The sequence below is a fragment of the Dipodomys ordii genome, unplaced genomic scaffold (assembly GCF_000151885.1).
Source record: "Dipodomys ordii isolate 6190 unplaced genomic scaffold, Dord_2.0 Scaffold57, whole genome shotgun sequence".
Lineage (NCBI taxonomy): Eukaryota > Metazoa > Chordata > Mammalia > Rodentia > Heteromyidae > Dipodomys > Dipodomys ordii.
The window spans coordinates 13,448,361-13,475,428 of record NW_012267273.1 but is presented as its reverse complement, the minus strand read 5'-3'; the positions used below and the strand labels follow the sequence as shown (position 1 = coordinate 13,475,428).

Genomic DNA, 27,068 nt, shown 5'->3' with positions numbered 1-27,068 from the left:
CTGGGGTGAGGTGGTATCTCAATGTAGTTTTGATTTGCATTTCTTTTATGGCTAGAGAGGTTGAGCATTTCTTCATGTGCCTATTGGCCATCCTTCTTTCCTCTTCAGAGAAGTTTCTCTTTAAGTCTTTAGTCCACTTATTTATTGGGCAGTTGTTTCTTTGAGGACTTGTTTTGGGGGGATTTAATTTTTTGAGTTCCAGGTATATTTTAGATATGAGACCCTTGTGCATTGTATGGCTAGTGAAGATCTCCCAATCCAAGCCCACGGATTGTCCTTTGCCATGCAGAAGCTCTGCAATTTCATGCAATCCCATTTGTCTAACCTTTCTTTGATTTGTTGTGTTTCTGGGTCTCTATTAAGAAAATTTCGGCCTGTGCCAAGGAGACCTAGGTTCAGAGAACCTATTTATAAGAGACATCTTTTCCCACGTTTGAACATCAGGGTCTCAACCAGGTTCTCACAAGAAATTTCAGAGAAAAATGCCACTGCATTTTCTGCAAAGAACCATTTTTAAATACCCAAAACTATTCATTCTTAGCAAACTCTGCTCTCAAAAGAAGCTATTTAACCATACCCTTGATCTGCCTATGGTTTTATCAGTAAGTTTTATCTGTAAGTAACCTGAGAAAAAGAAAGACATATCCTACACACAAGCCAGTTCTAACCTTCCCAATAATGGAAAGAAAATATTCACTGCTAACCCACACTACTACTATTTTATCTCAACTAAAGGGGAAGAGAGGACCAAGAATCTACACTGAAGCTCACAGATCAGAGACACAGGCAAATAAAAGACAGAGATCTAAAAATAGGACATATATATACCTTCTTCTGGTCCCTTACTGCCATATTACTAACGATCTATTTATAATAATTCCTTTTACCTGTTTATAAAGCACAGACATTAACACTATTACAATTCATAATACTAAAAGGTAAAAATTACAATTTTAAAGGACAGGACATGCATCAGAACCAAATATAGCAGGGCTGTCAAATACAACAGATCAGGAATTTGAAACAGTTATGACTAATGTGAGAAGGGCTCTACCAGATAAAGTAGACAAAATTTAAGAACAGATGGGCAATGCAAAGCAGAGAGAGAAATTCTAAGAAAGAATTTTTAAAAAGTTAAGAGACCAAAAACACTGTAACAGAATAGAAGACTCATTTTGATAGGTTTATTAGCAGATTAAATGCAGTTAAAGAAAAAATATCTGACTATGAGGACTTATCAACCTACAAAAGTGAAAAGCAAAGAAAACTAAAACTAAAAATAACAGAGTATCAAAAGATTTAGGCGAGTACAAAAGGTATAATTTATACATAACAGGAATATCAGAAGTGAAAGAAAAAACAAGAAATATCTGAAATAACAATGACGGAGAACTACTTCCAAATTAGTGTCAAATAGCAAACCAGAAATTCAGAAAACTGAGAACACTTAACAGAGTAAGTACTAAAAAAGCTTCACCTAACCATGTATTTTCAAATTAAAGAAATAATTTTTTTTAATTCTGGAAGAAACCTTAGAAGGGAGAAAGGGAAATGCCTTATCAATGGAGAAATAAAAATTATATCTGACCTCTTAGAAATCATACAACCAAAAAGAAAGTGCAATAAAACACTTAAAGTGTTGAAAGAAAATAAAACATCAACCAAGAATTTGGTACCCCTTGAAGTTATCTTTTACAATTAAAGATGAAATAAAGATTTTCTCATATAAACATTGAGGGAATTTGTGGCCAGGAAAACTATATTGCAAGATATTCTTTTAAAAAGGGAATATATATGTCAGAAACCTGGATCTGCATAAGAAAGGAAGTACACTGAAGGAGTAGGGAAAATAAAAATATGCTATTTGTAATAAATAGTATTATTCAAAATAATATTTTGAGTTATACATACTTATGTATTTGTATGCTTACCAAAATGAAACAAGTAACATCAATTATTCAAAGTACAGCAGGGAGGATTTAGGACTCATATTACCTATAAAGCAATATAAAATTATTTGAAATGAAAGACACTTAGATTAGTTTTATGTGTATACTAAAAACTATTATTTTTCTTTTGGTTCTGAGAATCAAACCCAGGTAGCTAAGCATGCTAGGTAAGCAAATACCACTGAGTTAAAAGCACTATACCTCTGAGTTAACTATTACATTCTTGAGTAACTACTAAAAGTTTTTTTTATTTCTTTTTTAAAAAAATATTATAATTGGCCAGGCACAGAAGCTCACATCTGTAATCCCAGCTACTCAAAAAGTAAAGATCAAGAGAATACACATTCACTGGCTATGCTGGGCAAAAAGTGAGACCCTCATCTCAACAAATAACCTGACATCACAGCTACAAGAGAGGGCCTAAGTAGTGGAGAATCCAGTTCAAGTCACGGAAGGAAAAAAAAATGAGACTCCATCTGAAAATTAAAGCAAGAGATCTCATGCTATAGTCAGGCAAGAACAAAGCCCTGAGTTCAAATTCCAGTACCCCAAAATAATAAACAAACAAAGGAAATGAAGAAATGAAATTGCATAAAATGCTCAATTAAAACCACAAAAGGCAGAGCCTTGGTGGCCCATGTTTGTAATCCTGGCTACTCAGGATATCTGAGCACTGTGGTTCCAATCAGCTCTGCCAAGAAGGTGCATAAGACTCATTGCCACTTAATCACCAAAAAGCTAGAAGTGGAGCTGTGGCTCAAATGGTAAAACACTCACCTTGAGTGAAAGAGCTAAGGGACCAGCCTGAGTTCAAGCCCCAGTACCAGCATACACATGCATGTGCATGCACACGCAAGCACATACACACAACCACAAAAGGCAGAAAAGAGTAAAAGACAAAAAAGTGACAAAAAAACAAAGGCAGAAAATAAAAAGTAGCATATAAAATGCATGCTTTAATCCAACTACACACTTCAAAATAATTTCAAATGTCAATGACCTAAATGTACCAATAAAAGACTAATTGTCAGGCTGGCTTAAAAAAAAAATCAAGCCCAAAATGTTTTCTACAAGAAACATGCTTTAAATATAAAGACTAAAAGTTAACAGAGGAATCTATACTTGCTAACACTAATCAAAAGAAAGTAAAGCAATTCTTCTAATTTCAAACAGGGAAGGCTTCAAAACCAGAAAATAAGGCAGTTATCCAAAAGATCTAACAATCCTTGCATATAAGTGCTTAACAACAGGACTAAAGTATCAGAGGCAAAAATTTATAGAACTATATGGATAAACAAATAAATCTAATAATACTTGGAAACTTTTAATACTCCTATCACAGAAACAGCAGGTAATAGACCAGCAAGAACACAGTTATAAATGATCTTTATATACTACATATCGTCCAACAGCAGATGCTCACATGAACATTCACAAGATAGATCACATTTTAAGCCTTCAAACACACTGAACAAATGTAAAGGAATAGAAATCATAGTGTCTTTTTGAGACCATAATGTAATTCAACATGAAATCAATAACAGAAAAAGAACTCGTTAAACCTCAAGATACATAAAGGTTAAGAATGTACTCTAAGTAACAATGAACGAAAAAAAGAAATCTCAAGACAATTTGTGAAGTACTTGGAACTAAAGATTGGTGTGATGTTAGATCTCTAAATCTGGCTAATGAGAGTCTGGGGAAGGAGGATCACAGTTGAAGGCAATCCTGGGATACATAAAGAAATCCTGTCTCCAAAACAAAACAAAAAAAGTATTTTTTAACTAACTGAAAATCAAAGCACATAAGTATATGTGCAATACCTATCAAAAGTAGTTCAGAGGAAATTTTTAATAAAGAGACTTAAAATTAATAACCTAAGTTCTTATTTAGGAAATTAAGAGCAAATTAATCCAAAAGAGACAGAAAAAAGAGATAAAGATTAGAGCAGAAACCAATGAAATTGAAAACAAAAGTATCAGTGGAAGCTGGTGATAGCTCATGCCTATTATCCTTAGCTACTCAGCATGGTTCAAAGCCAACCTGGAAAGAAAAGTCGATGAGACTCCATCTCCAATTAAGTAGCAAAAAACCAGGCCAGAGGTATGGTTCAAGTGGTAGAGTATTAGCTTTGAGCAAGAAAGCCAAGCAAGAGCACAAGGCACTGAGTTCAAACCCCAGACATGGAAACAAAAAAAAATTATCAATGAAATTAAAAGCTTGTTCATGATACCTTATAAATCCATTAGAAACAATAGCAAGGAAGAAAAAAAACACTTGTGTCCCTATCTTGGGGTTCATTTTGCTTAAAATCATCTTATCTGACCTTTCCTGCTTGTCCCAGACATATACTAGTTATTGCAAATAGGGGAAAACATGGGACCTATGTTTTTTTTGGGCCTGGCTTACTTCACTTAATATAATTTTCTCCAAGTTTTTCCATTTCCTAACAAATGGGGCAATGTCATTCTTTCTGATGGAGGCATAGAATTCCATTATGCAGATATGCCACATTTTCTTGATCCATTCATCCACTGAGGGGCATCTGGGTTGGTTCCATATTTTAGCTATGGTAAATAATGCTGCAATAAACATAGTTGTGCTGGTAGCTTTAGTATGGTCTTGTTTGTGATCATTTGGCTAAATGCCCAAAAGTGGGATTGCTGGGGCTCCCTCCCCCACAGTATAACCCCTGTTTTCATTGTATTTGATGTTGGTATAATTTGGGGAGGGGAAGGGAAGAAACAAATTGTTTAAATAAGGATACAGATTGACCCGTTTCAACAATGAGATGTACAAGATGCTATGTCAAAAATGAACTTTACAATTTAGGCGAGGGGGGGCGGGAAGGATGGTAGGAAGGAGGAGGCAACAATGCTGAATAAGAAATGCATTCATTACCTTGTTCATATAACTGTAACCCCTTTGTACAGTATTTTCACAATAAAAAACTTAACTTTTTTAAAAAAGCTTGTTCATTGAAAAGATCAATAAATTAATATTCTAGCCAAGCTAAGAGAGAAGACAAAAGTTATCATTATCCAAAATGTAAGTGGGGCTATCACTACAGAACCCATGAATATTTAAAGGGTAGTAACTCAATACCCACATATTTGTTAACTTGGATAATATGGACCAATTCCTTGAAAATGCAACCTGCCAAAACATATTGAAAAGAGACAATTAGATTCTCAAGTTGAATTAATAACCTTCTAAAACAGGAAATGGAGTCAATAATCAAATTATCAAACATTTAAGAAAGTAGTCTTACCAATGCACTACACTTTTGTGTGTGTGTGTATGAGAGATAACAAGAAAGAGGGAGAGAAATAGAGGCAGAAAAAGATTAGTTTTCTAAGAAGTTAAAATTAGTAAAGACAATTGTGTGTGTGTATACGTGTGCACACGCACACACACACACACACACACACACACACCTGTCATGCGCTTGAATTTAGGACCTGGGCACTGTCCCTGAGTTTTTTTTCCAAGGCTAGTACTGTCCCATTTGAGCCTCAGCTCCACTTCTGGCTTTTGGTGGTTAGCTGACAGCAAGCATCTCAGAGACTTTCTTGCCCAGGCTGGCTTTGAACCGTGATCCTCAGATATCAGCCTCCTGAGTAGCTAGGATTAGAGATATAAGCTTCCAGCACCCAACTACAATCACTTTTTAAAGATAGAAGTAATGGAAATAAATTCCTAGCTCATTCTGTTAATCCAGCAATACCCTAGTACCAAAACCAAAAAAATTACAAGAAAAACTATAGACCAATGTCTCATGAACATAGATACAAAAATCCTCACAACATATTAGCAAATCAAATCCACAGATATGTAAAACAATTAAACACCATGATTAAGTTGGCACATATAGAGCACTTGCCTTGAGAAAAATAGGTCAGAAACAGCACACCCGACCCTGAGTTCAAGCCCCAGGACTGAAATAAAAAACAAACAAGCAAAAAAGATACATTTCGATGCTTATGGAAATGAACTCCAAGAAATGGAAACAAGAGGATTTTTAAAAATTGTACTGTGTGCAGTTATTTTTTTTCTTTTTTTTCCCTTTGGTTTATTCCAGGTTGTCACTGTTTTTTATTTCTGTACCCTTTGTCTTGTATATAAGTTTGTCTGATTGGGGAAGGAAAGGAGAATCACAGAAAGGGTGGGACAAAGGGTTAACCAATTCAACAGTGATACTCACTAGACACTATGTTGAAAATAAACTTTACAACTGGGGGGAGAGGAAGGTCAGAAGGGGAAAAAATAAGGGAAGGGAGTAACACTGTTCAAAAAGAAATGTACTTACTACCTGACTTATGTAACTGTAACCCCTCTGTACATCACCTTCACAATAAAATTTAAATTAAAAAAAAGTGCTGGAAAAAATTATACTAGTGAAGTAAGTCAAGCCCAGAGAAACAAAGGATGCATGTTTTCCCATATATATAGAAGCTAGATTTAGCTTATAAACTTATAATATGCTGTGTGGTATCCAAGTGTATATAAAATATTAACTGAAAGATGGCAGATTCAAGGGAAATATCAAATAGTATAACTCCTTAGAAAGCCAAAATCAAAGTTCAGCAAAACAAAACACCAGGAAACAGGTTAGAAAGAGGTAGTGTAGGGCTTAAGGGAAAATGGATAAATGAATGAAGAAGAGAAGGGGTAAAAATGCAATCAAGAATACAATGTGAATCCTACAAAATTAAGAAGAGTGAGGGAAGGGGTGGTAAGACAGGGATGGGTGAAAATGTTGACGTGATGCTGTGATCAACACATATTCATAAACTGCTTTGTTAAAGGGTAACTCCTTTTTACAATTACGAGAAGATCTTTTTTTTTTCCTCAGCAGAGATCTAAAATAAAAATGACTAAAGTAGGTTGCCTTTGGAGAATAAGAAACCAATAAAAGATGGCAGGGAAAGTCTATTACTTTTTGCTATGGTCATATGTTATTTTGCTATGGTCATATGTTGTTTTGATCTCTTCCAAAATAGTTTTAAGTAACTTTAAGATTAATAAACACTAAACTATATAGCATAATTTTGTGAAATTAAAAACAATTTTGAGAGAGCAATATATAGGCATTTTCCTAAAGTTTTAAATGTTGGGTTCCTTAGGTTTGGAGTCTAGACCCCCTTTTCACATAATGAATTCTTCCAAGGTGACTTAGAAGAATTTTCAGTATTTTCAATATTTTCAATAATGGGTCACCTATCAGGAGTGGGGAATGTTCGACCAACTCTCTGAAACTGTTTGGTACATGACATATATGCTACTCATCAGCTTTCATCCTGTATCAATACAGCCATCAAATGATGTTATAAATATCCAATGGCTCTTAGTAGATAAAAGGTTCTCCACTATTGACTAGATCTAAATTACCTAAAGTGTTTAAGACACAGATTTCTCTAGTCTTAAACTTCGGAGGTTTGTTGGTTGATCAGTTGGTTTTTATAGATGTACATTAATTGTTCAAAGAGATTTTTTGTGATATGTCATACATGAATATAAAGGGCTTTGATCAAATTCTCCCCTCTATTACTCATTGCCCAGCTCTTTGTATAATTTTAATGGGTTTCATCATCCTATTTTTGTATGTGCATATAAAGTATTCTGATCATGTTCACATATCTATACTTCCTTTGTGGCTGGAAATCAAGAAAAATAGCTCCATTTCTTTAAAAACATAAAGGCACAGTGGCTCTTGCCTGTAGAATCCCAGCATTTAGGGCATGAGGAATTTAAGTTCAGACCATCTTGGGTGACACAGCAAGACCATGTCTCAAAAGCTAAACAAAAACACAATTTAAAAATACAATGTTCATTTCCCTAACATCACCTTATCTGACCTTTTCTGCTTGACTCAGACATATACTAGATATTGCAAATAAGGGAAACCATGGGACCTATGTTTCTTTGGGCCTGGCTTACTTCATTTAATATAATTTTTTCCAAGCCTTTCCATTTCCTAACAAATGGGGCAATGTTATTCTTTCTGATGGAGGCATAGAATTCCATTGGTATATATACCACATTTTCTTGATCCAAATGTTTTTTTTTTCTTCCATGCCATTGTTTCTAACACATTTATAAGATTATTTCTTTGTTGCTTTGTATGTCCCTTCCCCACAGTATAACCCCTGCTTTCACTGTTTTTGATGTCGGTATTTGTGGAGGGGAAGGGGAAAAACAAATCGTTTAAATAGGGTACAGGTGGACCCATTGCAACAATGAGATGTACAAGCTGTTATGTAGAAAATGAACTTTACAACTTTGGTGCGTGTGTGGAGGGGAATGGGTGAGGGGGAGTGGGGGGAGGAGATGGGAAGGGATGGGAATGGGAAACAAAGGAGGAGGCTACAATGCTTGATAAGAAATGTACTCATTATCTTGCCCATGTAATTGTAACCCCTCTGTACAGTATTTTCACAATAAAAAATATAAAATATATATATATATAATGTTCAATATCACCTTCTGCAATGAAACAGTATACCAACATAATATAGACAATATTTCAATGAATTTGTAAATGAATGCACTCTGATTTTCAGCAATTGCCAGCCTCTAACTTGTCCACTTGTCTCTCTAGGGTAACAAAAAACAGCCTACCAGACTCAAGCCATTGGGCTTAAAGGTTTTCAATCATTCTGCCTTTGCCAATCATATAGTAAGTCTTACTACCTGGTAGGGAAAAGTAGAGGAAATGATATAAAAGTAATGGCATGACCTAATCTGCATGCCTAATACAGCATTTGTTGGACATAATACAAGGAAACACAAGTAGAATAAAGGAGACCAAACAAGAGAATACTCCACCAGTTCAGGCAAGAAAACAGGGCAGATTAGAGATGGGTTCAGTGGTACTGCACTTGCCTAACATACATGAGTTTAATTCCCAACACTGCCAAAAAAAGAAAGGACAGGGGAGGAGAAGGGAGGGAAGGGAGAGAGAGAAAAAGGCAGAGACAGAAGAAGATGAGAATAAACTAGGTAAATTCCTCAAAGATGTGGATGGATTCCAGGTGTAATTTATTTGTAGATAGTCTGAACACGTAAGTTTAGAAAAAGAAAAAGGTAAACGATGGCTTGAAAATTTTAAGCATATATCAGATGAGTGACAATCTTATTTACTAAAATAGACAGTTGCAAATTTAGAAAAGATTAAGTATTTATTTTGACAAGTCAGTCCTATGATAAATCTAAGATCATTAAAAGGACAACAAAACATTGTGTGCTGCTTTATTTAGTAAAATATGAAGCAAATATTTTATCCTATATCTATTCCTGCCAATACAGTGAAATCAGAATGTAATCAAACTTCATCAGTAACTTAATAACACTGGAAAAAATAATCCAGTAAGTCTAATGTGAAACATTCCATAGAAAAACTAACCTGATTTCTGAAACAAGTCACTGGCAGGGTACAAAAGGGAGAAGACTGCTGCAGGTGAATAGAAATTTAAGAAGCATAGCAATCAAGATATGGGGTTGGCCTAGATCATCTTTTGAACAAACAACTATAAAAAGACTTTTAAACAATGAGGGACTATATATTATACCAAAATATACTATCAATCTTGTTAAGTTATACATAGTAGAATTTGGTTATATAAAAAATGTCTATTGCTTTCAGAATTATACATATAGGTATGATATATCTGAGATTTGCTTTAAAATAATCCAGCAAGGGAAAAATAAAGGTAAAATAGAAAAGAGTATGTGGCAAAAAATCTTGAAAATTACTAAGCTGAAGTGATAGGTATATTGTTATAATAACATTTAAACCTGATTTATGAAATGGTAGGCCTTCTGTACAACATTATAGTAACAATAAAACTATTCTTTTAAACATTAAAAAGCTCTCTGCTTTAGAACTGTTGAATTTGAAGTGCCTATTAGACATGCAACTGGAACTAGTACGTAAATCTACAAATATAAATCTGGTACTCTGGAAAGCAGTGGAATTAATATCTTTTTTAGCCAGGAAATCAGACAGGATCACTCAGTTCTGGAGAAAAGAAGGTAGACATTAGGATAGTTTCTGTCCATCTGGCATTTGGAGGTAAAGAAGAGGAGTCAATGAGGAAGACAGAGAAGATGCAGTGAGTCAGAAGGAAAGGAATAAATGTAAAATAATATGCTATTAGCAGAAAAAGTATCTCAAAAAAAGAGGATATGTTTAACATAGATAAGTCTCTGAGAAGTGACTACTAGATAGGAAGGCACGAAGGTTACCAGTAATTTTCAAAAAAGCAATTTTGTAGAGTGAATAAGATGGAAGCCTTCTAATGGTATTAGAAAACTATACTGCTTGAAAAATGTTGAGAACACTTTTCTAAGTTTACATATATTTGCTTTTTTTTTTTCAGTTGTGGGGCTTGAACTCAGGGACTGGGCGCTGTCCCTGAGTCTCTTTGTGCTGAAAGCTAGCGCTCTACCACTTGAGTAACAGTGTCACTTTAGGTTTTTGAGTAGTTAATTGTAGATAAGAGTCTAATGGGGACTTTTCTCTCAGAGATCCTCAGATCTCAGCCTCCTGAGTAACTTTTAGGTTTGGTACTTTTGTTTTTTGCCAGTCCTGGGACTTGGACTCAGGACCTGGGCAATGTCCCCGAGCTTCTTTTGCTCAAGACTAGCACTCTAGCTCTTGAGCCACAGCACTACTTCTGGCTTTTTCTGTTTATGTGGTATAGAGGAATCGAACCAAGTGCTTCGTGCATACTAGGCAAGCACTCTACCACTAAGACATATTCCCAGCCTCTGAGTAGCTAGGATTACAGGTGTGAGCCAAAGGTGCCTGGCTTCATATTTTTATCTATTTATTTATTCTCTCATTTTATTAGTTACAATCCCTTCTAGGAGGATTACAGTATTTCATCAAACATTTAAATACATTATTAAAATTCTTCATAGTTGATAATGAACCATTACTTACACAGCCATCATGCACATTTAGGGTTGCTTCAAGTTTTAATCTTTGGATAAATTCTCTTCTTCCTGTTTAAAGTAAAAGAACTGAATAAATCATACTATTACTAAGAGAAGTATTACACTGAAGTTAAGCACCTAGGATCCAGCATAATAGATTGAAGCTCTAATTTCAGCTCCATCGTTTGTAAATTGAGTGGTATTAGACAAATTAACCTCCTCCGAAACCTCAATTTTTCATTAGCATACCTATGACATGCGGAAATTGTAAGGACTAAAATGATTCAAGCAAGGAGCACTAAGTACAGTGTCTAGATTGCAGTAAACCAAAAGTTTCTTTATTGACCCATTCATTTAATATTTATCTAGTATTCACTGTGCCAACTAATGTTAGCTAGTAATACAGTGTTAAAATGAAGTAGAAATATATATATATATATATATATATATGTATGTATCATTTAGTGAAAATATCTAGAAAAAGAACAAGTGGAAAGTTCGACACCAGTAGCTCACACCCATAATCCTAGCTACTCAGGAGGCTGAGATCTGAGGATTGTGGTTGAAAGCCAGACTGGGCAGAAAACCGGAAGTGTCACTTTGGCTCAAGTGGTAGAATTGTAGCCTTGAGCTGAAGATAGCACCCAGGCCCAGAGTTCAAGCCTCATGACAAAAAAAAAAAAAATTAGAATGGCAAATAATATCACTGTGTTAACAAAATCTTTTTTTGTGTGTGCCTGTACTATGATTTGAACTCAAGGCTTCATACTCAGTGTTTTTACTCATGGTTGGTCCTCTACCACTTGAGCCACACTGCTGAGCTTACTGGTTAATGAGATAGAGTATTTAGGACTTTTCGCCCCAGACTGGCTTCAAACATTGATAATGTGTCTCAGATCTCACTTCAAGTAGCTAGAATTAAAATGTGAGCCACCTGCACCCAAGGGTTAAAGTATTTTAAAGCTATATTACAATGATGAAATAAAGCAGAAAAAAAACAGCCAAATTCCCTTTAATAGCAGAATACTTAAAATATGAGTACTTTTACCAAAGACAGAGCAGAAAATGTTTATCAGAAATTGTAATGAAAGGCAGCTGAGCACTAATTAAACAAATAATCTATTGAGTTCTAATAATAAATAGATGACTGCATTCTATCACAAAGAACAAGTTATCTATTACGTTCTTTCCTTTCAATATAAAGATCAAGATCCTCTCAAAGCCAGTATGCTTTATTTCCTTCTTATTTATAACAGGTAATAGGTAAAGAATATAGAGGTTAAACATTATTAAGAAGATGTTCTATTATTCTTAAATTGGAATAAAACACGTATAGAAACTCAACAGAATGTTTTCATAAACTGTGTTGTTCTCTTTTTGTTGTTTTCATTTGGTTGGGGGGGGAAGTGTAAGGCTATAACCCTAACTTCCAACCTACAATCCTCCTGGCTCAGGCATTGTCATCATGTTTAGCTATATTGTTCTTTATCTGATTTTCAGCTTAAAAGATGCAAATGATAGAAAACAGGAAAAAAATCTTGTTGGGTAAAGGTAAGGTAGGTAATCCTACTGAGTAAGTTAGTTAAAACGCACGCTCACACACATGTGCGCACATACACACTGCATTCCCCCCCAAAAATCATGGTGTTCAAATGAATTAACAATATGATAGCAATCAGAACTTACTAAAATCCTACAAACACTTTTTCCCCAAAATTGCTTAAATATGATTTGAAAACCCTTCCTAGCCATTTTGGACCAAAAAAAAAAATGGTGGTAGATCACAAGAGAATAGAAAATAGTGAGTTATTTTAGCAAGAACTCAGGATATAAAATGCCTATAAACATACAGTAAGACACGCTACAGTTAAATAGTTACAGAATAACATTTTTGTATGTGACTTTTGAAATAAAAGCCATGTCAACTAGATATCCTATAAAGTATGTTTGAAGCTGAAAGGACCACAAAATAAGAACTGTAAGTTAAAAAGCTAAAAACTCACAAATTAAAATAAACATAACCTCATTTCTGAATGCTATTAAAAACTGTAAAAAAAATCTGACCTATTTGCAAGATAACCAATTAGCCTTCCATCATTTCTTAAATGATGGCAGACAACCATAAAACACCTGTATTAGAGACAATGGGTTTTATACTCAGAAAGCAGCATGAGCTTCTGATACGCATTGGTTATCTTTGTCTCCCAAGTTTCATGTCTCAGTTCTCAGAGAGGTCTGTGTCAATATTGTACTTGTAAAAGAACTGGAGTCACAGTTGAGCTAAGCTGAAAGAATTCAAAACTTTTATCAAGCAAGTTTGCCTGACTTTTGTCCAGAAATGAATTATCTTTAGTGTATTAGACAGCAAAATTTGCCCACTGCTCCAAACGGTTTATTATTTACAACATTGCATATTGTATTTTTATTTGCATTTTATTTTTATCTGTTCATTACAAAAAACACTGAAAAGATAATCCAGAACAAGGCAGATAAGTATCTCAGTTCAAGAAATGTGCAAAAACAATGAGAAGTACAAGTTGTCATGTCCAAAACGAGCTTTACAACGTCGGTGGGGGGGGGGGGGGGGGAGGGGGGAAGGAGAAGGATTGGGATTGGGGGGGGAGGGGGGAGGCTGGGAAGGGATGTGAAGGGTAAACAAAGGAGGAGGCTGCAATGCTTGGTAAGAAATGTACGCATTATCCTGCCCATGCAATTGTAACCCCTCTGTACAGTATATTCACAAATAAAATAAAATAAAATTTAAAAAAAAGAAATGTGCAAAAATAAACAACAATTAGACACGTGCAATATGGATGGTAAGTTCATTGTGGCTTCCTACCCCAAGTCTTTGCACACACTAGCAATTGCTTTCTTTACCAATGAACTACCATCTAAGCCCTTATATTTCTGTTATTTATAAACTTCCCAACCTAAGCAATTTTGTTACAACAACCTAAATGGACTGAGAGGACCAACTAACAGGAAAAAACGTGACACTGAAGTAGGAAACCTGGGGAAGTTTGGCATTAAAGTAGCTTAAATGAAAAATCATGTCACATGAAATAAAAAATTTGTTAAAAGTGCTTTCCTAACTCTGCTTTTCAGTATCAACAGTCTTGTTCTTTCCCCTTAGCCAGTTATGTCAACTCCTTTAATAAAGTCATGTGCAGAAAAAAATCTCTCTATTCAGACAATATTACGTTAATCTGTACATATATCGTAGAACTAAATTGAAGTGTCTGCAGTGTATCTGGCATTCTGCTGTTTATTTGGAGATAGTCTCTCCACCTTCTGGGTGAGGGCCAGCTTCAAACTGTGATTCTCAGATATCTGTCTTCTGAGTAGCTAGGATGATAGCATGAGCCACCAACACCAGGCTAAATTGCCTATTTTAAGGAAGTGGCAGGAAATCTCCCCATTCCCACCTTCCCTTGAAAAGCAAGCAAGACTAAGCAGCATGGCTAAAAATGTCTTACCTCAGCTAATCTAAACTATTTCCACAATTCCTTCACTGCATGCTTCTTCTTAGAAAGAAACAGTCATTTCTGCACACAGCCTGGAGCATAAAAGTGAAACATCCATACTAGGTTTTAAACGTACTCATAAACATTATTGCTTATATGATGCCTCACATTGTTGAATGGGTAGCAACTAGGCCTATAACTATCCCTCTTTCTCATGAATCTTTCCTTGGCTTCTTTAAATACTAGACCAACTGTGTATACAGGTCTATGGTATACAGCACCACCTTTTCCTATAGAACACACACATTAATTAGGTGGAGACATTGAGAACTGACAAGTTTATAACTTCAGGAGATCCAACTTGTACTTATGAGTTCAAGCTTACCCTTACGATCTCCCTCACCCCACACTGCTCAAGTTCTTTCCCAACTGCCTGTCCTGTGGACAGCAAGCCCCCAGCATCAATCTGAAAAAGACTGTTCAAGCTCCAGCATCAATTTGACAATGACTATACCGTGAATTTCCACAATTTTATAAGGGCAAATACTTGTAACTTTAAGTGTATTGTATGCATGTACCCTCCAGTGTTTTGCTTTTTTGTACGTGTACACTCCAGCACTAGGGCTTGAACAAAGCTCAGGGAGCTCTCCCTTAGCTTTTTCCGGTTAAAGCTGGCATTTGAATCACACCTCCATTTACAACTTTTTGCTGGCTACTTAGAGATCAGTGTCTCCCATTGATTTGCGTAGGCTGGCTTCAAAACTGTCATCCTTAGATTTCAGCCTCCTGAGTAGCTAGGATTATAAGCATGAGCCACTGGTACATGGTCAGTGGTTCTTTGATAGACTGTTTCAGCAAATTTGTCATGGAGGAAAATTTTCTCCTCCTAATAAAGAGCACCTACTAGGACAACACAAACAAAAACTACAGCTTTTCATGTAACTGTAACCCCTCTGCACAGCATCTTTACAATAAAAATATGTATTAAAAATTACAGCTCATACCATATTTAGGGTAAAATACAGAATCAGAAACAAAACAGGATACCTACTCTCACTACTATTACTAAGTAGAGTTCTACAAGGTCTAGACAATTCAAGAAAAAAAAATAGAAATTAGATAGGAAAAAATGAAATTTCCTATAGGAAGATGGCATAATGGTCTTATTTACAAAATCCTCAGGAACACACTCAAAAAAACTCCTTGTACTAATATGGAAGTTAAGCAATATCAAAGGATATGTGATCAACATACAAAATGCAATCACACTTTTACATACTAACAATAACCATATGGAAACTGAACTTTAATACAATATTACTTACAACTGTTCCCAAGAAAACTAAGTATTTCAGTATATATTTAAAGAACTATGCTAAGAATCTGCATCTGGATAATTACAATATGGTGATGACAGAAATCAATAACAGTAAATAAATGGAGCAACATATCATGTTCATGAGTTGGAAGCTGACCTTTAAGAGTCCATCGATACCTATCAAAATTCCAGGAATATATTTGAAGACATGGACAGTTTTCTTAAAATTTACATGAAAATGCATAGGACCTAGAGCTATTGAGGGAGAGGAAAAAGTGGGAGAAATCACTATACCTTCATGTTAAAGTGTACCATATAGCTTCAGACACAAGAAAGCCTGGCATTTGCTGAGGGATAGATATAGAGATCAAATAAAAAGAACAGAAAACTCAGAACTAAGTCCACATACATATGCCCAGTTGATTAACAAAAGTACAAATATACATTTCTTTTTGTCCACTGTGGGGTTTGAACTCAGGGCCTGGGTGCTGTCCCTGAGCTCTTTTGCTCAAGGCTAGCACTCCAGAACTTTAAGACACAGCTCTACTTCCAGTTGCATACACTCACAGATACAAAAATGAACTTCAAGTAAACCTCATACAAAAATTAAGCCAAAACAGATCTTGGACTTAGTAAACCAAGTAAAACTTAGATAAAACTGTAAAATTTTAAGGAAAACAAATTTGTGCTACAAAAGACCCTATGATGTGAATTAAAGAAGCTACAAAGAGAGCCACATATCTCACAAAGGATCATCACCTAAACTACACAATCCTTGAAACCAAAAAGTTGAGAAAGTAAACATCTAAATAGAAAATAAGTTTAAAAAAACAACAAAACTCTAAGATATTTCACTGAGAATGTAAGTATATAAAATATTCAATATTGGGGCTGGGAAAGTGACTCAGTGGTAGAGTGGGGGGTATTTTGCCTTGCACGTATGAGGCCCGGGGCTTGATTCCTCAGCACCACGTAAGCAAAAAAAAAAAAAAAATGCTGAAAGTGGTGCTGTGGCTCAAGTGGTAGAGTGCTAGCCTTGAGCTGAAGAGTTCAGGCCCCACAACTGGCAAAAAAAAAAAAAAACAATATAATCGTCCAATGCAAATTAAAACCAATGACACATTAGTACATATGTACCAAAATGGCTAAATTAAAAACAAAAACAGTGATAACACCAAGAAATGGAAAGGATACAGAGAAACCATATTATCTACATGATAGGAATATAAAATGCTGCAGGAAAAGGAGCATGACAGCTTCTTATAAAAGATGCTACTAACATAGGCAAAATGAAAATGAATATTCACATTAAAAACCTGTACAAATGTTAGCAGCAACTGTATTCTTAGCCCAAAACTTGAAACAATTCAAATATCCAATAGGTAAATAGCTGAACAGTCATATATCCATGCGATGGACCACTACTTAACAACAAAAAGTAAACTACTAATGTACAGAACAACTTGATGTATCTCAAGAATTATGCTGAGTGAAAAATCTAATCTCACAAAGGCTACATACAGTTCAAAGCCAATCGGGGCAAAAAAGTTCATGAGACTTTTATCTTCAATTAACTATCAAAAAAGCCAGAAATAGAGCTCTTCTCTGGTAGAGTGTTAGCTTTGAGGGAAAAAAAATCTCATAGACAGTGCCCAGGCACAAAAACAAGGTTTAAAAGTTATACACTATCATTCTAAGATTATATACATATGTGTCTACATAGCTTCTTCTTTTTGGGGGAAAGGAGGAAGGGCCCAAGGTAATCTCAAAGTTCTAAGCTCAAGTGATCCTGCTGCCTCAGCATCCCAAGTAATTGGGACAAGTATGTGCCACTATTCCCAGCTTATGTAACATTCTTAAAATAACAAAAGTATACAGATAGAAAACAGACTTCAGGTTGCCAGACCCATGGGAAATGAGAGGAAAGGATGTGGCTTTGGCTGTAAAATAGTACCAAAAGGATTCTTGATTCCTTAAGAGTTGAGTTGTGGCTCAATAATTAGAATGCCTGCCTAACAAGCATGAGGACTAGAATTCAAACCTCAGTATCACACACACAAAAATTCAACTAGAACTATCCTATATTTTTACCTCATTAAGCTATCAAAATTAATATACTAAAATTAACACTTACCTACTAAAATTAATGTTAATTATGTTAAACTGCTTGCAAGTAAATACACACAAATACAAACAAATCCACTTAACACTGTGAAATCTGAATGAGGATCATGGGTTCTAGCTATGTCAATTTCCTGAAAGATGCTACCCATTGGAAGACTGGTTGAAAGGCACATGGTATCTCTGTTTTATTTCTTACCATGTCACATGAATCTACAATTAATTTAACATAAAAGTTTTTTTTTAAAAAAGTAGTAACAACAAGAACTTTCCACAAAGAAAACTCATAGTTCAGATGCTTGAATGATGACAGCTATCAAACAGTTAAGGGAAAAAATATTTCAAGCCTACACAAACTTCAGAAAAAAAAGACCATATTCCAACTCATTCATGAAGACATTATCCTGATATCAAAATCAAGAGCAATTATTACAAAAAAACTGTAGGGGGTTGGGAAGGTGGCTCAGTGGTAGAGTGCTTGCCTTGCATGCCTGAGGCCCTGAGTTCAATTCCTCAGCACCACATAAGCAAAAAGAAAAAAGCCGGAAGTGGCACTGTGGCTCAAGTGGTAGAGTGCTAGCCTTGAGCTGAAGTGCTGAGGGACAGTGCCCAGGCCCAGAGTTCAGGCCCCACAACCGGACCCCAAAAAAAACAAAAACTGTAGACTGACATCATTTATGAATGCTCACACAAATGTCTTACTAGTTGAAGTCAGCAATGCATACAGAATAGTTTACAATGTCTAGTGACATTTCTCCCAGGAATAGAATGTTGATTCAACATTCAAAAATCAATTGATATGTTAATCTACAATATTAACAGAGTCCATGAAAAGAAAAACCAGAAAATCTTCAATAACTTCAGGGGAAAAATAGAGATCTGTTGACAAAGAGTCAACCGTTGGGGCTGGAAATGTGGCATAGTGATAAGAGTGCTTGCTAGCGTACATGAAGCCCTGTGTTTGATTACTCGGTACCACATAAACAGAAAAGGCTAGAAGTGGTGCTGTGGCTCAAGTGGTAGAGCGCTAGCCTTGAGCACAAAGAGGCTCAAGGACCAGGTCCAGGCCCTGAGTTCAAGTTCCAGGACCAGCAAAAAAAAAAAAAAAATTTAAAGTCAACCATCTGTCATGATCCACCTCTCAAAATTTGAAAAAGGGTACTTGCAAAAACCTATAGCCAACAGCATACTTAATAGTGGACAACAATCTTTTTCATTTAAAATCAGAACTGAAGTAAGGATGTCTACTCTTACTATGTCCATTCAAGATTCTATTGATTCCTGCCAAGTGCAAATAACCAAAATAACAACAAAAAGAATGCAGGTAGAAAGGAACAAAACATCTTAATATACAGTGATATGGTCATCTACATAAAATAGCAGAAATGTGCAAAGAAATTAAGTTTAAGTGAGATTCTATGATTGTAAGTTCAATACAAAAAGTTCATTGGGGGCGAAGAGAAAGAGGGTAAAAATGAGGAAGAGGGTAACAAAGAAATGTGCTCATCTTACTTATGTAACAGTAACCTCTCTGTACATCACCTTGACAATAAAATTAAAATTAAAAAATAAAAATAAAAAAGATCAATTATATGTCTGTATACCCACAACATATTAGACATTAAGATTTTTAAAGTATCAACTAAATTGGTTAAAAGGGATCTATCTAATTATGAATCAAAAAATCTAAACATAGAATCAAGTTTGAAAGATTCAATATTACAACAAGTTCTCCATGAAATAATGCATAGATTCAACACAGAATTCTAAGTTCCTTTTTTTTTTTGGCAAAAAGATGAGTTGTTTATAAATTTTATAAGGACATAGGAGGGACCCAGAATAGCCAAAGCATTTTGGGAAAAAAAGGACCTAGGAGTACTGGCACAAGTAGAGACAACTCACACCAATAAAATGTGGCAGAGAAATTCACTTAATTGATTGGTTAATTGGCTAATATTCAATAAAGGGAAAAGAATAATCTCACAAATATTGTTGGCCTACACTATATTCTTATGTAAAGACACTTGGCTTTTCCCCTACAAAAAATTTATTCAAAATTGTAATAAACATAATTAAAAAAAACTTCCAGGCAAAAAAGACAGTAAAAATTTTTGTGACCTAACCCCTCTGTACAGTATTTTCACAATAAAATTTTAAAAAAAAATTTGTGACCTTGGATTACATTTTTTAAAGTACTAAGAAGTGTTAACTATGAAATATACTATTAAGGAAAAAAAGAGAGAAAAAAAGATATAAAGCACATTTGATGAAGGATATCTACCAACACTATAAAGGAATCTTAAAATAATAAGGTAAACATGAAATTAAAAAAGAAATCCTGAACACTTTAGCAAAAGTATTTGACAAAAAAAGAAAAAATAAAATAAAAATATACTTCTATATACTTACCATGAAAGCTAAATTTAGGAAGACTCACTATGCCAAATGCTGATGACAAAGTAGAGCAACTAGAATGCATATACTAGTAGTTATACAGTAGGGTTAAGTATTTTGGAAAAATTTCTTTCAAATTACACACCTATACAACCCCAACAATATCACTATAGGTACCTACTGTGGAAGTGAGGATTAAAAAAGTATACTACCTGAATAATGAATAAAAAGTACTCAACAAATAACTCCTACCCTAATTATTTTTCTTTGTAAACTAAAAGTTCATTGTAAATGAGGTGGGTTTTTTTTAATATCTTCCTTATAAGCTATCAAGCCATTAGTCTTTCCAATCTGTTCTAAATACTTAGGAATCTCACCATCCTTTCTGAAGTCACTATATATATATATATATATATATATATATATATATATATATATATATACACACACAGAGATATATTTATGTTGTATGTGTTAATATATATACATATATATTTATAGTTATTTATGCAACATAGAACTATTTTGCAGCACCCAAAGCCAAGACTCATTGATGAGTATTCATTACCCAAACTGGGCAACAAAATTTATTCAAGGCCAAAATAAGCAACAAATAAGAACCTCATCTAGTAAAGCTAATTCTGGAAAATCCTTGAGTTTTGTACATCTTGAGTTGCCATGTAAATGTATTGTGTGTGTTTGTGTGTGTCCTGGGTCTTGAACTCAGGGCCAGTGTGTGTGTGTGTGTGTGTGTGTGTGTGTGTGTGTGTGTGTGTGTGTAGGGCCAGTGTGTGTGTGTGTGTGTCCTGGGGCTTGAACTCAGGGCCACTGTCGAGCTTTTGTGCTCAAGACTAGTGAGCGTTTAAAGATGAGTCTCACAACCTTTTCTGTTCAGGCTGGCTTCCAACTGTGATCCCCAGATCTCAGTGTCCTGAGTAGCTAGGATTATAGGCATGAGCCACCAGCACCTAGCTTAAAACCATATCTTTTTTTGAAATAATTTTTATTGAGATTAAATGATTACATAAATTTCACAGTATTGTGAGATAATACTTAGTTAAAATCACAAACACTTTTAACTTTCACAAGGCAAATTGTCATTATCATGGTTTGTAATGTTTGTGAATTCCATGAGCTTTGACAATACAACTATTTCTTCCACATTGGGTGATATGTACATTTCTTTCCTTTTGCTTAGTGTAATCTTTTGCCTCTTTCCCTCTCATTCCCTCCCTCCCATTGCTGCCCTTGAGTTGCTTAGTTTTTATTAATTTCCAGTGCAGCTGATGGGCCCCTCTGTTGTATATCTTCCCATTTCCTCCAATTCTGTGCTCTCCTCCTAGCTTTCCTCGGATGTGCACATATATTTACCATATATGTGGTTAAGAACATGGATAGATAGATAGAACAAATGATAGAACAAATTGAGTGGACGTCCTACGTTTCTTGAGTCCTGTTAACTTTGTCATACCTCCTTGCATTTTGGATTTAACATCCACATGTCAGGGAGACCATGTGCTATTTGTCTCTCTGCTCTTGGCTTACCGCACTCAAAATGATTTTTTCAAGTTCCACCCATTTCCCTGTGAATGCCATTATTTTGTCCTTTCTAATGGCTACATAATATTCCATGGAATATAGGTACCATAATTTTTGGATCCATTCATCTGTGGTGGGGCATCTGGGTTGTTTCCATATCTTGGCTACTGTGAACAGTGCAGCAATGAACATGGAGGCGCATGTGTCCTTGTATCCTGGTTCCTGTTGCTCAGGGTAGATGCCTAGGAATGGTGGCTGGGTCACAGGGAAATATATATTTGGCTTTCTGAGGTACCAGAAGTGCTTTCCAAAGTGGTTGTATTAATGTACATTCCCACCAGCAATGCAATAGAGTTCTCTTTCTCTGCATCCCCTTCAGCATTTGTCGTTGGTTGAATTTAGGATGTGGACCATTCTGACTGGGGTAAGCTGGTATCTCGGGGTTGTTTTTACTTGCATTTCCTTTACAGCCAGGGTTGATGAGCATTTTCTCGTGTATTTCCTTGCCATTTTTAATCTCTTCTTCTGAGAAGTCTCTCTTTAGCTCCCTGGCCCATTTAGTAATTGGTTTGTTAAATTTGGGAGGGATTAGTTTCTTGAGTTCCTTGGATATAATGGATATATCGTCTGATATATTGCTGGTAATTTTTTTTCCCAATTAGTTGGCTGTCTCTCTAGTTTGGTAGCTATATCTTTGGCTGTGCAAAAACTTTATTTTAAGATAGTCCCATTTGTCAAGTCTCTCTCCAATTTGTTGTGACCCTGGGACTCTGTTCAGGAAGTTCCTGCCTGTGCCTATAAGTTCAAGTGTCTCTCCTACTCTGTCCTGCAGTATCAGGTTTGATGTTAAGGTCTTTAATCCATTTTGAGTTGATGTTAGTGCATGATAACAGGCTGGGGTCCACTTTTTGTTTTCTGCATGTGGCCACCCAGTTTTCCCAGCACCAATAGTCATTAAAACCGTATCTTTTAAAAAATTCACTGAATGTTCTACTAAGGAGGTAAAAGTCAGAACTTAATGGCCTTCCTATATCGTAACTTAGTAACACATTATGAAGAAGCTGGCCATGCAGAATGAAATGTTTCCATAATACAGTAAAGCGTCATCTAAATGCAAAAGTAGTCATTTCAGTTCAAAATGACTCTGGTGGTACTTAAGACATTGATTTTCTAAATGAAAAAAAAAATCATTTCCACTAAAATGTTGTCATTGGCTACTTAACCATAATTTAAGTATTTGTGCATTATAGTAAACAGAAAGGTACTCAAAATTACTTTCATTTAGACAAAATCACTTAAAATTATTTTTCCCTTTTATCTTTTAATTTAGAAGGGTTAAAAAGAGTAGATTCAACTTACAAGCAAGTCTGTCCAAAGGAGATATTAATAGAAACAGGAAATGCATAAAATGAGGGGTTTTTTTCATTCTTTACCAAATTTTCTATGTTGTGTGCATAATTCATTTAAAAACACTTTCAAGTCAGGAACTGGTGGCTCACACCTGTAATCCTAACTACTCAGGTGGCTGAAATCTGAGGATCATGGTTCAAAGCCAGCCTGGACACAAAAGTCCAGGGGACTTTCATCTCCAAAAAAAACTACTCAGAAAAAACAGGAAGTAGTGCTGTAATCAAGTGGTAGAGCACTGAGCAAAAGCAACTCAGGGTTGGCACCCAAGCCTTGAGTTTAAGTCCCAGGACTTGAACACACACGCACACCACACACACACACACACATACACACACACACACACACACACACATACACACACACACACACTTTCAAGCCATGTGCTGAAAGCTCATGCCTGTAAATCCTAGCTACTCAGAAGGCTGAGATCTGAGGATTATGGAAAACAACCTAAGTAAACAAATCTATGAGACTCTTTATTTCCAAATAACCAGCAAAAAGCTGGAAGTAGAAGTGTGGCTCAAGTAATAGAGCCCCAGACTTGGCATAAAAAGTGAGAAGTGCAAAGACTCAGAACTGGTACCAAAAAAGTTTTAAACCTTCAAGAAGTTTGTTTTCTAAAAAGAATGGAAGAAAAGGTTGCCCTTATTAACTAGATATAAATGTGTAAATAAAATGTGTACCTACTAAGTTACACTCAACTCTAAAAGCACTGCTCTTCAGCTAGAGCTGAACAGTATCTTAAGAAACTCTGAAATGTTTAAATCTACAGGTTTCTCTGACTCTGGAATTACACACTTAATCCTTTTAAAAAAGATCCTGAAAGTTAAAGGAATACATTAGAATGGATGGACTTTTCAAAGTACAGTGTGCACATCTATAGAATTATTACAACAAAACCTCTTTGTAGTACTAATGCTCATGAATTTAAAAATGGAAAATTCCTACACTGGAATTTATAATAATATCATAAAGATTACAACTGCTGGTCAAACCTTTGAGTTTATACTATTCTAAATGAAGACTTTATTTGTTCTTGCAACTGGATACTATAAATTCATACCTGTTTCTCACAAATAACAGTTATTCATCTTCATTCCTACAACATAAAAAGGTGTTTTGGGAACAGTAATTTTTATTTGGTGAGTAAAGTTGTGACTCAATGGTAGTAACAGTACTTGCCTACTATGTGCAAAGCCCTGGGTTTGAACCCTAGCATCAAAAGTGAATAACAGACAGATATAGATGATGAACAAATGGATTTGTTTCCATAATTTTCTTTTATGAGAAGAGATAATCAATTTATGTAAACTTAATTATGATACGTGAATACTATTGTTGGAAAAATGCATACTATGGTAAAGTAATTTAAAATGTAGATGTCACAAGAAAAAATTGTTCAGTAGTTCTATTCCAATTTTACTCTTATTAAAAATTTAAATACTAGGGGCTGGGACGTGGCTCAGTGGTAGAGCGCTTGCCTTGCATGCCTGAGGCCCTGGGTTCAATTCCTTAGCACCACATAAGCAAAAAGAAAAAAGCCAAAAGTGGCGCTGTGGCTCAAGAGGTAGAACGCTAGCCTTGAGCTGAAGAGCTGAGGGACAGCACCCAGGCCCAGAGTTCAGGCCCCACGACTGGACTCCCCCCCCTAAAAAAATTTAAATACGAGAAATATATCAGAAAAAGATTTAACCTCCCATACTATATACAAATAATACAGAAGTCTTTTTAAAAATTTAATTTTTTTTTCTTTTTGTTTATGTGGTGCTGAGGAATTGAACCCAGGGCCTCATGCATTCAAGGCAAGCACTCTACCACTGAGCCACCTTCCCAGCCCCTAAAAATTTAATTTTTAAAAGCCTACAACTAGAATTTATTCTTTTAAGCCTTCCTTATTAAGAAGTGAGTTTTAGTTTTTATTCTTTTGTGCTGGCACAGGTGCTTGAACACAAGACCTTGAGCTCTTGCTTAGCTGTTTCCACTCAAGGCTTGTGTTCTACTACTTGGGCCACATCTCCACTTCCATAAGAATACTTTTTAAGGCAATTTTAGCAACATAATACATTTTTAAAGAAGACTATTAGGTGAGTTGGGCCTATTAATTAGCTTGGTTATAGTGTTATTTCTCAATCTGTGTGTATATAAACAAATCAAGTTGTTTACCTTCTCTATATATGTATATATATATATATACAATTTTGTCAATTAAACTTCAAGTTAGAAAAAGTCACTGGGAATCAGAAAGTGTATGTTTTGTCATATTTTACTTAACTCTAACACAGATACAGTTTAACTACTTGAACCAGAAGCACCAACACACAAACAAAGCTTTATAGGTACTTAAAACAGTCCAACTAAAGGCTAAATTATAAATTTGCATGCAAAAGTGCTGTTTTCTTTATTAAGCTAAAATGAAGTTCTTTTCAGAAAATGAATTTTAAAACGAATTTGCACACTTTTTAGGTTAGTAATTTTTAAAAGTAGTCTCTACAAACGTTTTAAAAATAATTTATCACTCTAAGTACTTATTACAACTGCTCAAAAGCACATACAAAGATGGTTCAGGCACTGCACTGCTGTTAGCACAAGTCCATTTAAAGAAAAAGGAGCCTGAAGTTGTTGCCTCACACCTGTAATCCTAGCTACTCAGGAGGCTGAGACCTAAGGACTGTGGTTAGAAGTCAGCCCTGGAAGAAAAGTCCTGAGTCTCAGGACTTAACTGCCAAAAAGCAAAATAGCTCAAGGACAGCATCCAAGTCCTGAAGTCCTGAGTTCAAACCCCATGATCAGCATCAAAAAAGAAGGGGGAAAGGAGGAGGAGAGGGAGGGGGGAGACTAAGGGAGGAGGAAGAGAGGGTGAGAGGGAGGACAGGAGGGAGGAAGAGGGAGAGAAAGGGAAGGGGGAAAAAAGATTTGATTACATATAGTGGGCAGACTGGTAGACCCAGCACACAGGAGGCTGAGAGAAAAGGACTGAGAAGTCCAAGACTAGCCTGATCTATATAGTAAGACCCTGCTTCACCTTTCACACACAGACTGAGTCCAATAACTGCTTTGTACTGTGAATATTGTGTAATCATTTAAAAGACACCATATAGCTACCTTTATGGACATGGTAAGATGTCCAAGATGTAGTATAGAAAAAGCAAGTTGCAAAACAATGTTTACACCACCACATATTCAGGTCTCTCTCTCTCTCTCTCACTCTCTCTCTCTCTCTCTCTCTCTCTCTCTCTCACACACACACACACACCACCTATTTCTGTAGGTATATAAGTGCTGATGAAAATGCAAGGAAAAAAGGTCTAAAATATGTTTAAGAACTGAAAATATGAGTAGCTCTAAGGATGGGTGTGAACTTGGAATGGGAGTGATCATAGATATGGCTTCATTTCTGTGTTTTTGCGAAGAATGAACTCATGCTATTTGAGACACGAAAGAGAACTTTAAATTTGACTGCCTAACTTCATAACAACTAATTCATAAACCAGAACTATTCGCTGTAATCGGGATTTTATTTGCTTGTTTCCTATTTGTTTTGAAGTCGAAAACTGACGGCATCAAATCCGCTCACCTGGCAAAGTGACAAATCGGAAAGGTTGGGGGGGGGGGCGGGCAGGTCCTGACGGAGCACATCCATTCTGAACAGACTTTTTAGTTAACTCGATGTGACTCAAAAAAATCATGTTATACAAACCAAACGAAAAGAGTGGAATACTGAGCCCTCGGCAGTTGAAGGCTGTTTTTAGAAAGCTTAACTAAGAAACCGAAAATGCCAGGAGTGTTTTCCAGCGGTGGGAAGAGGAACGTGAAACCCTACACTCCCCGCCCCCCCACCCCCGCCTCCCTTAAAGCGGTCAAAAGGAACTGAGCAGGCGGCCGGGACCTGGGAAGGCGCGGGGGTGGGGAGAGCTCGGCTATCGCTCTTAGGTT

General features: G+C 35.7%; 1 protein-coding gene across 7 annotated transcripts in view; it reads right to left on the bottom strand.

Moving 5' to 3' along the window:
- Dcaf6 (DDB1 and CUL4 associated factor 6) overlaps nt 1-27,068 on the bottom strand; it is a 118,796-nt gene that overhangs the window by 90,733 nt on the left and 995 nt on the right. For all 7 annotated transcript variants that reach the window (XM_013021811.1, XM_013021814.1, XM_013021818.1 and 4 more), the window contains exon 2: nt 10,897-10,958. In XM_013021811.1, the coding sequence (XP_012877265.1) occupies nt 10,897-10,958 (62 nt within the window). The remainder of the gene's footprint in view (nt 1-10,896; nt 10,959-27,068) is intronic.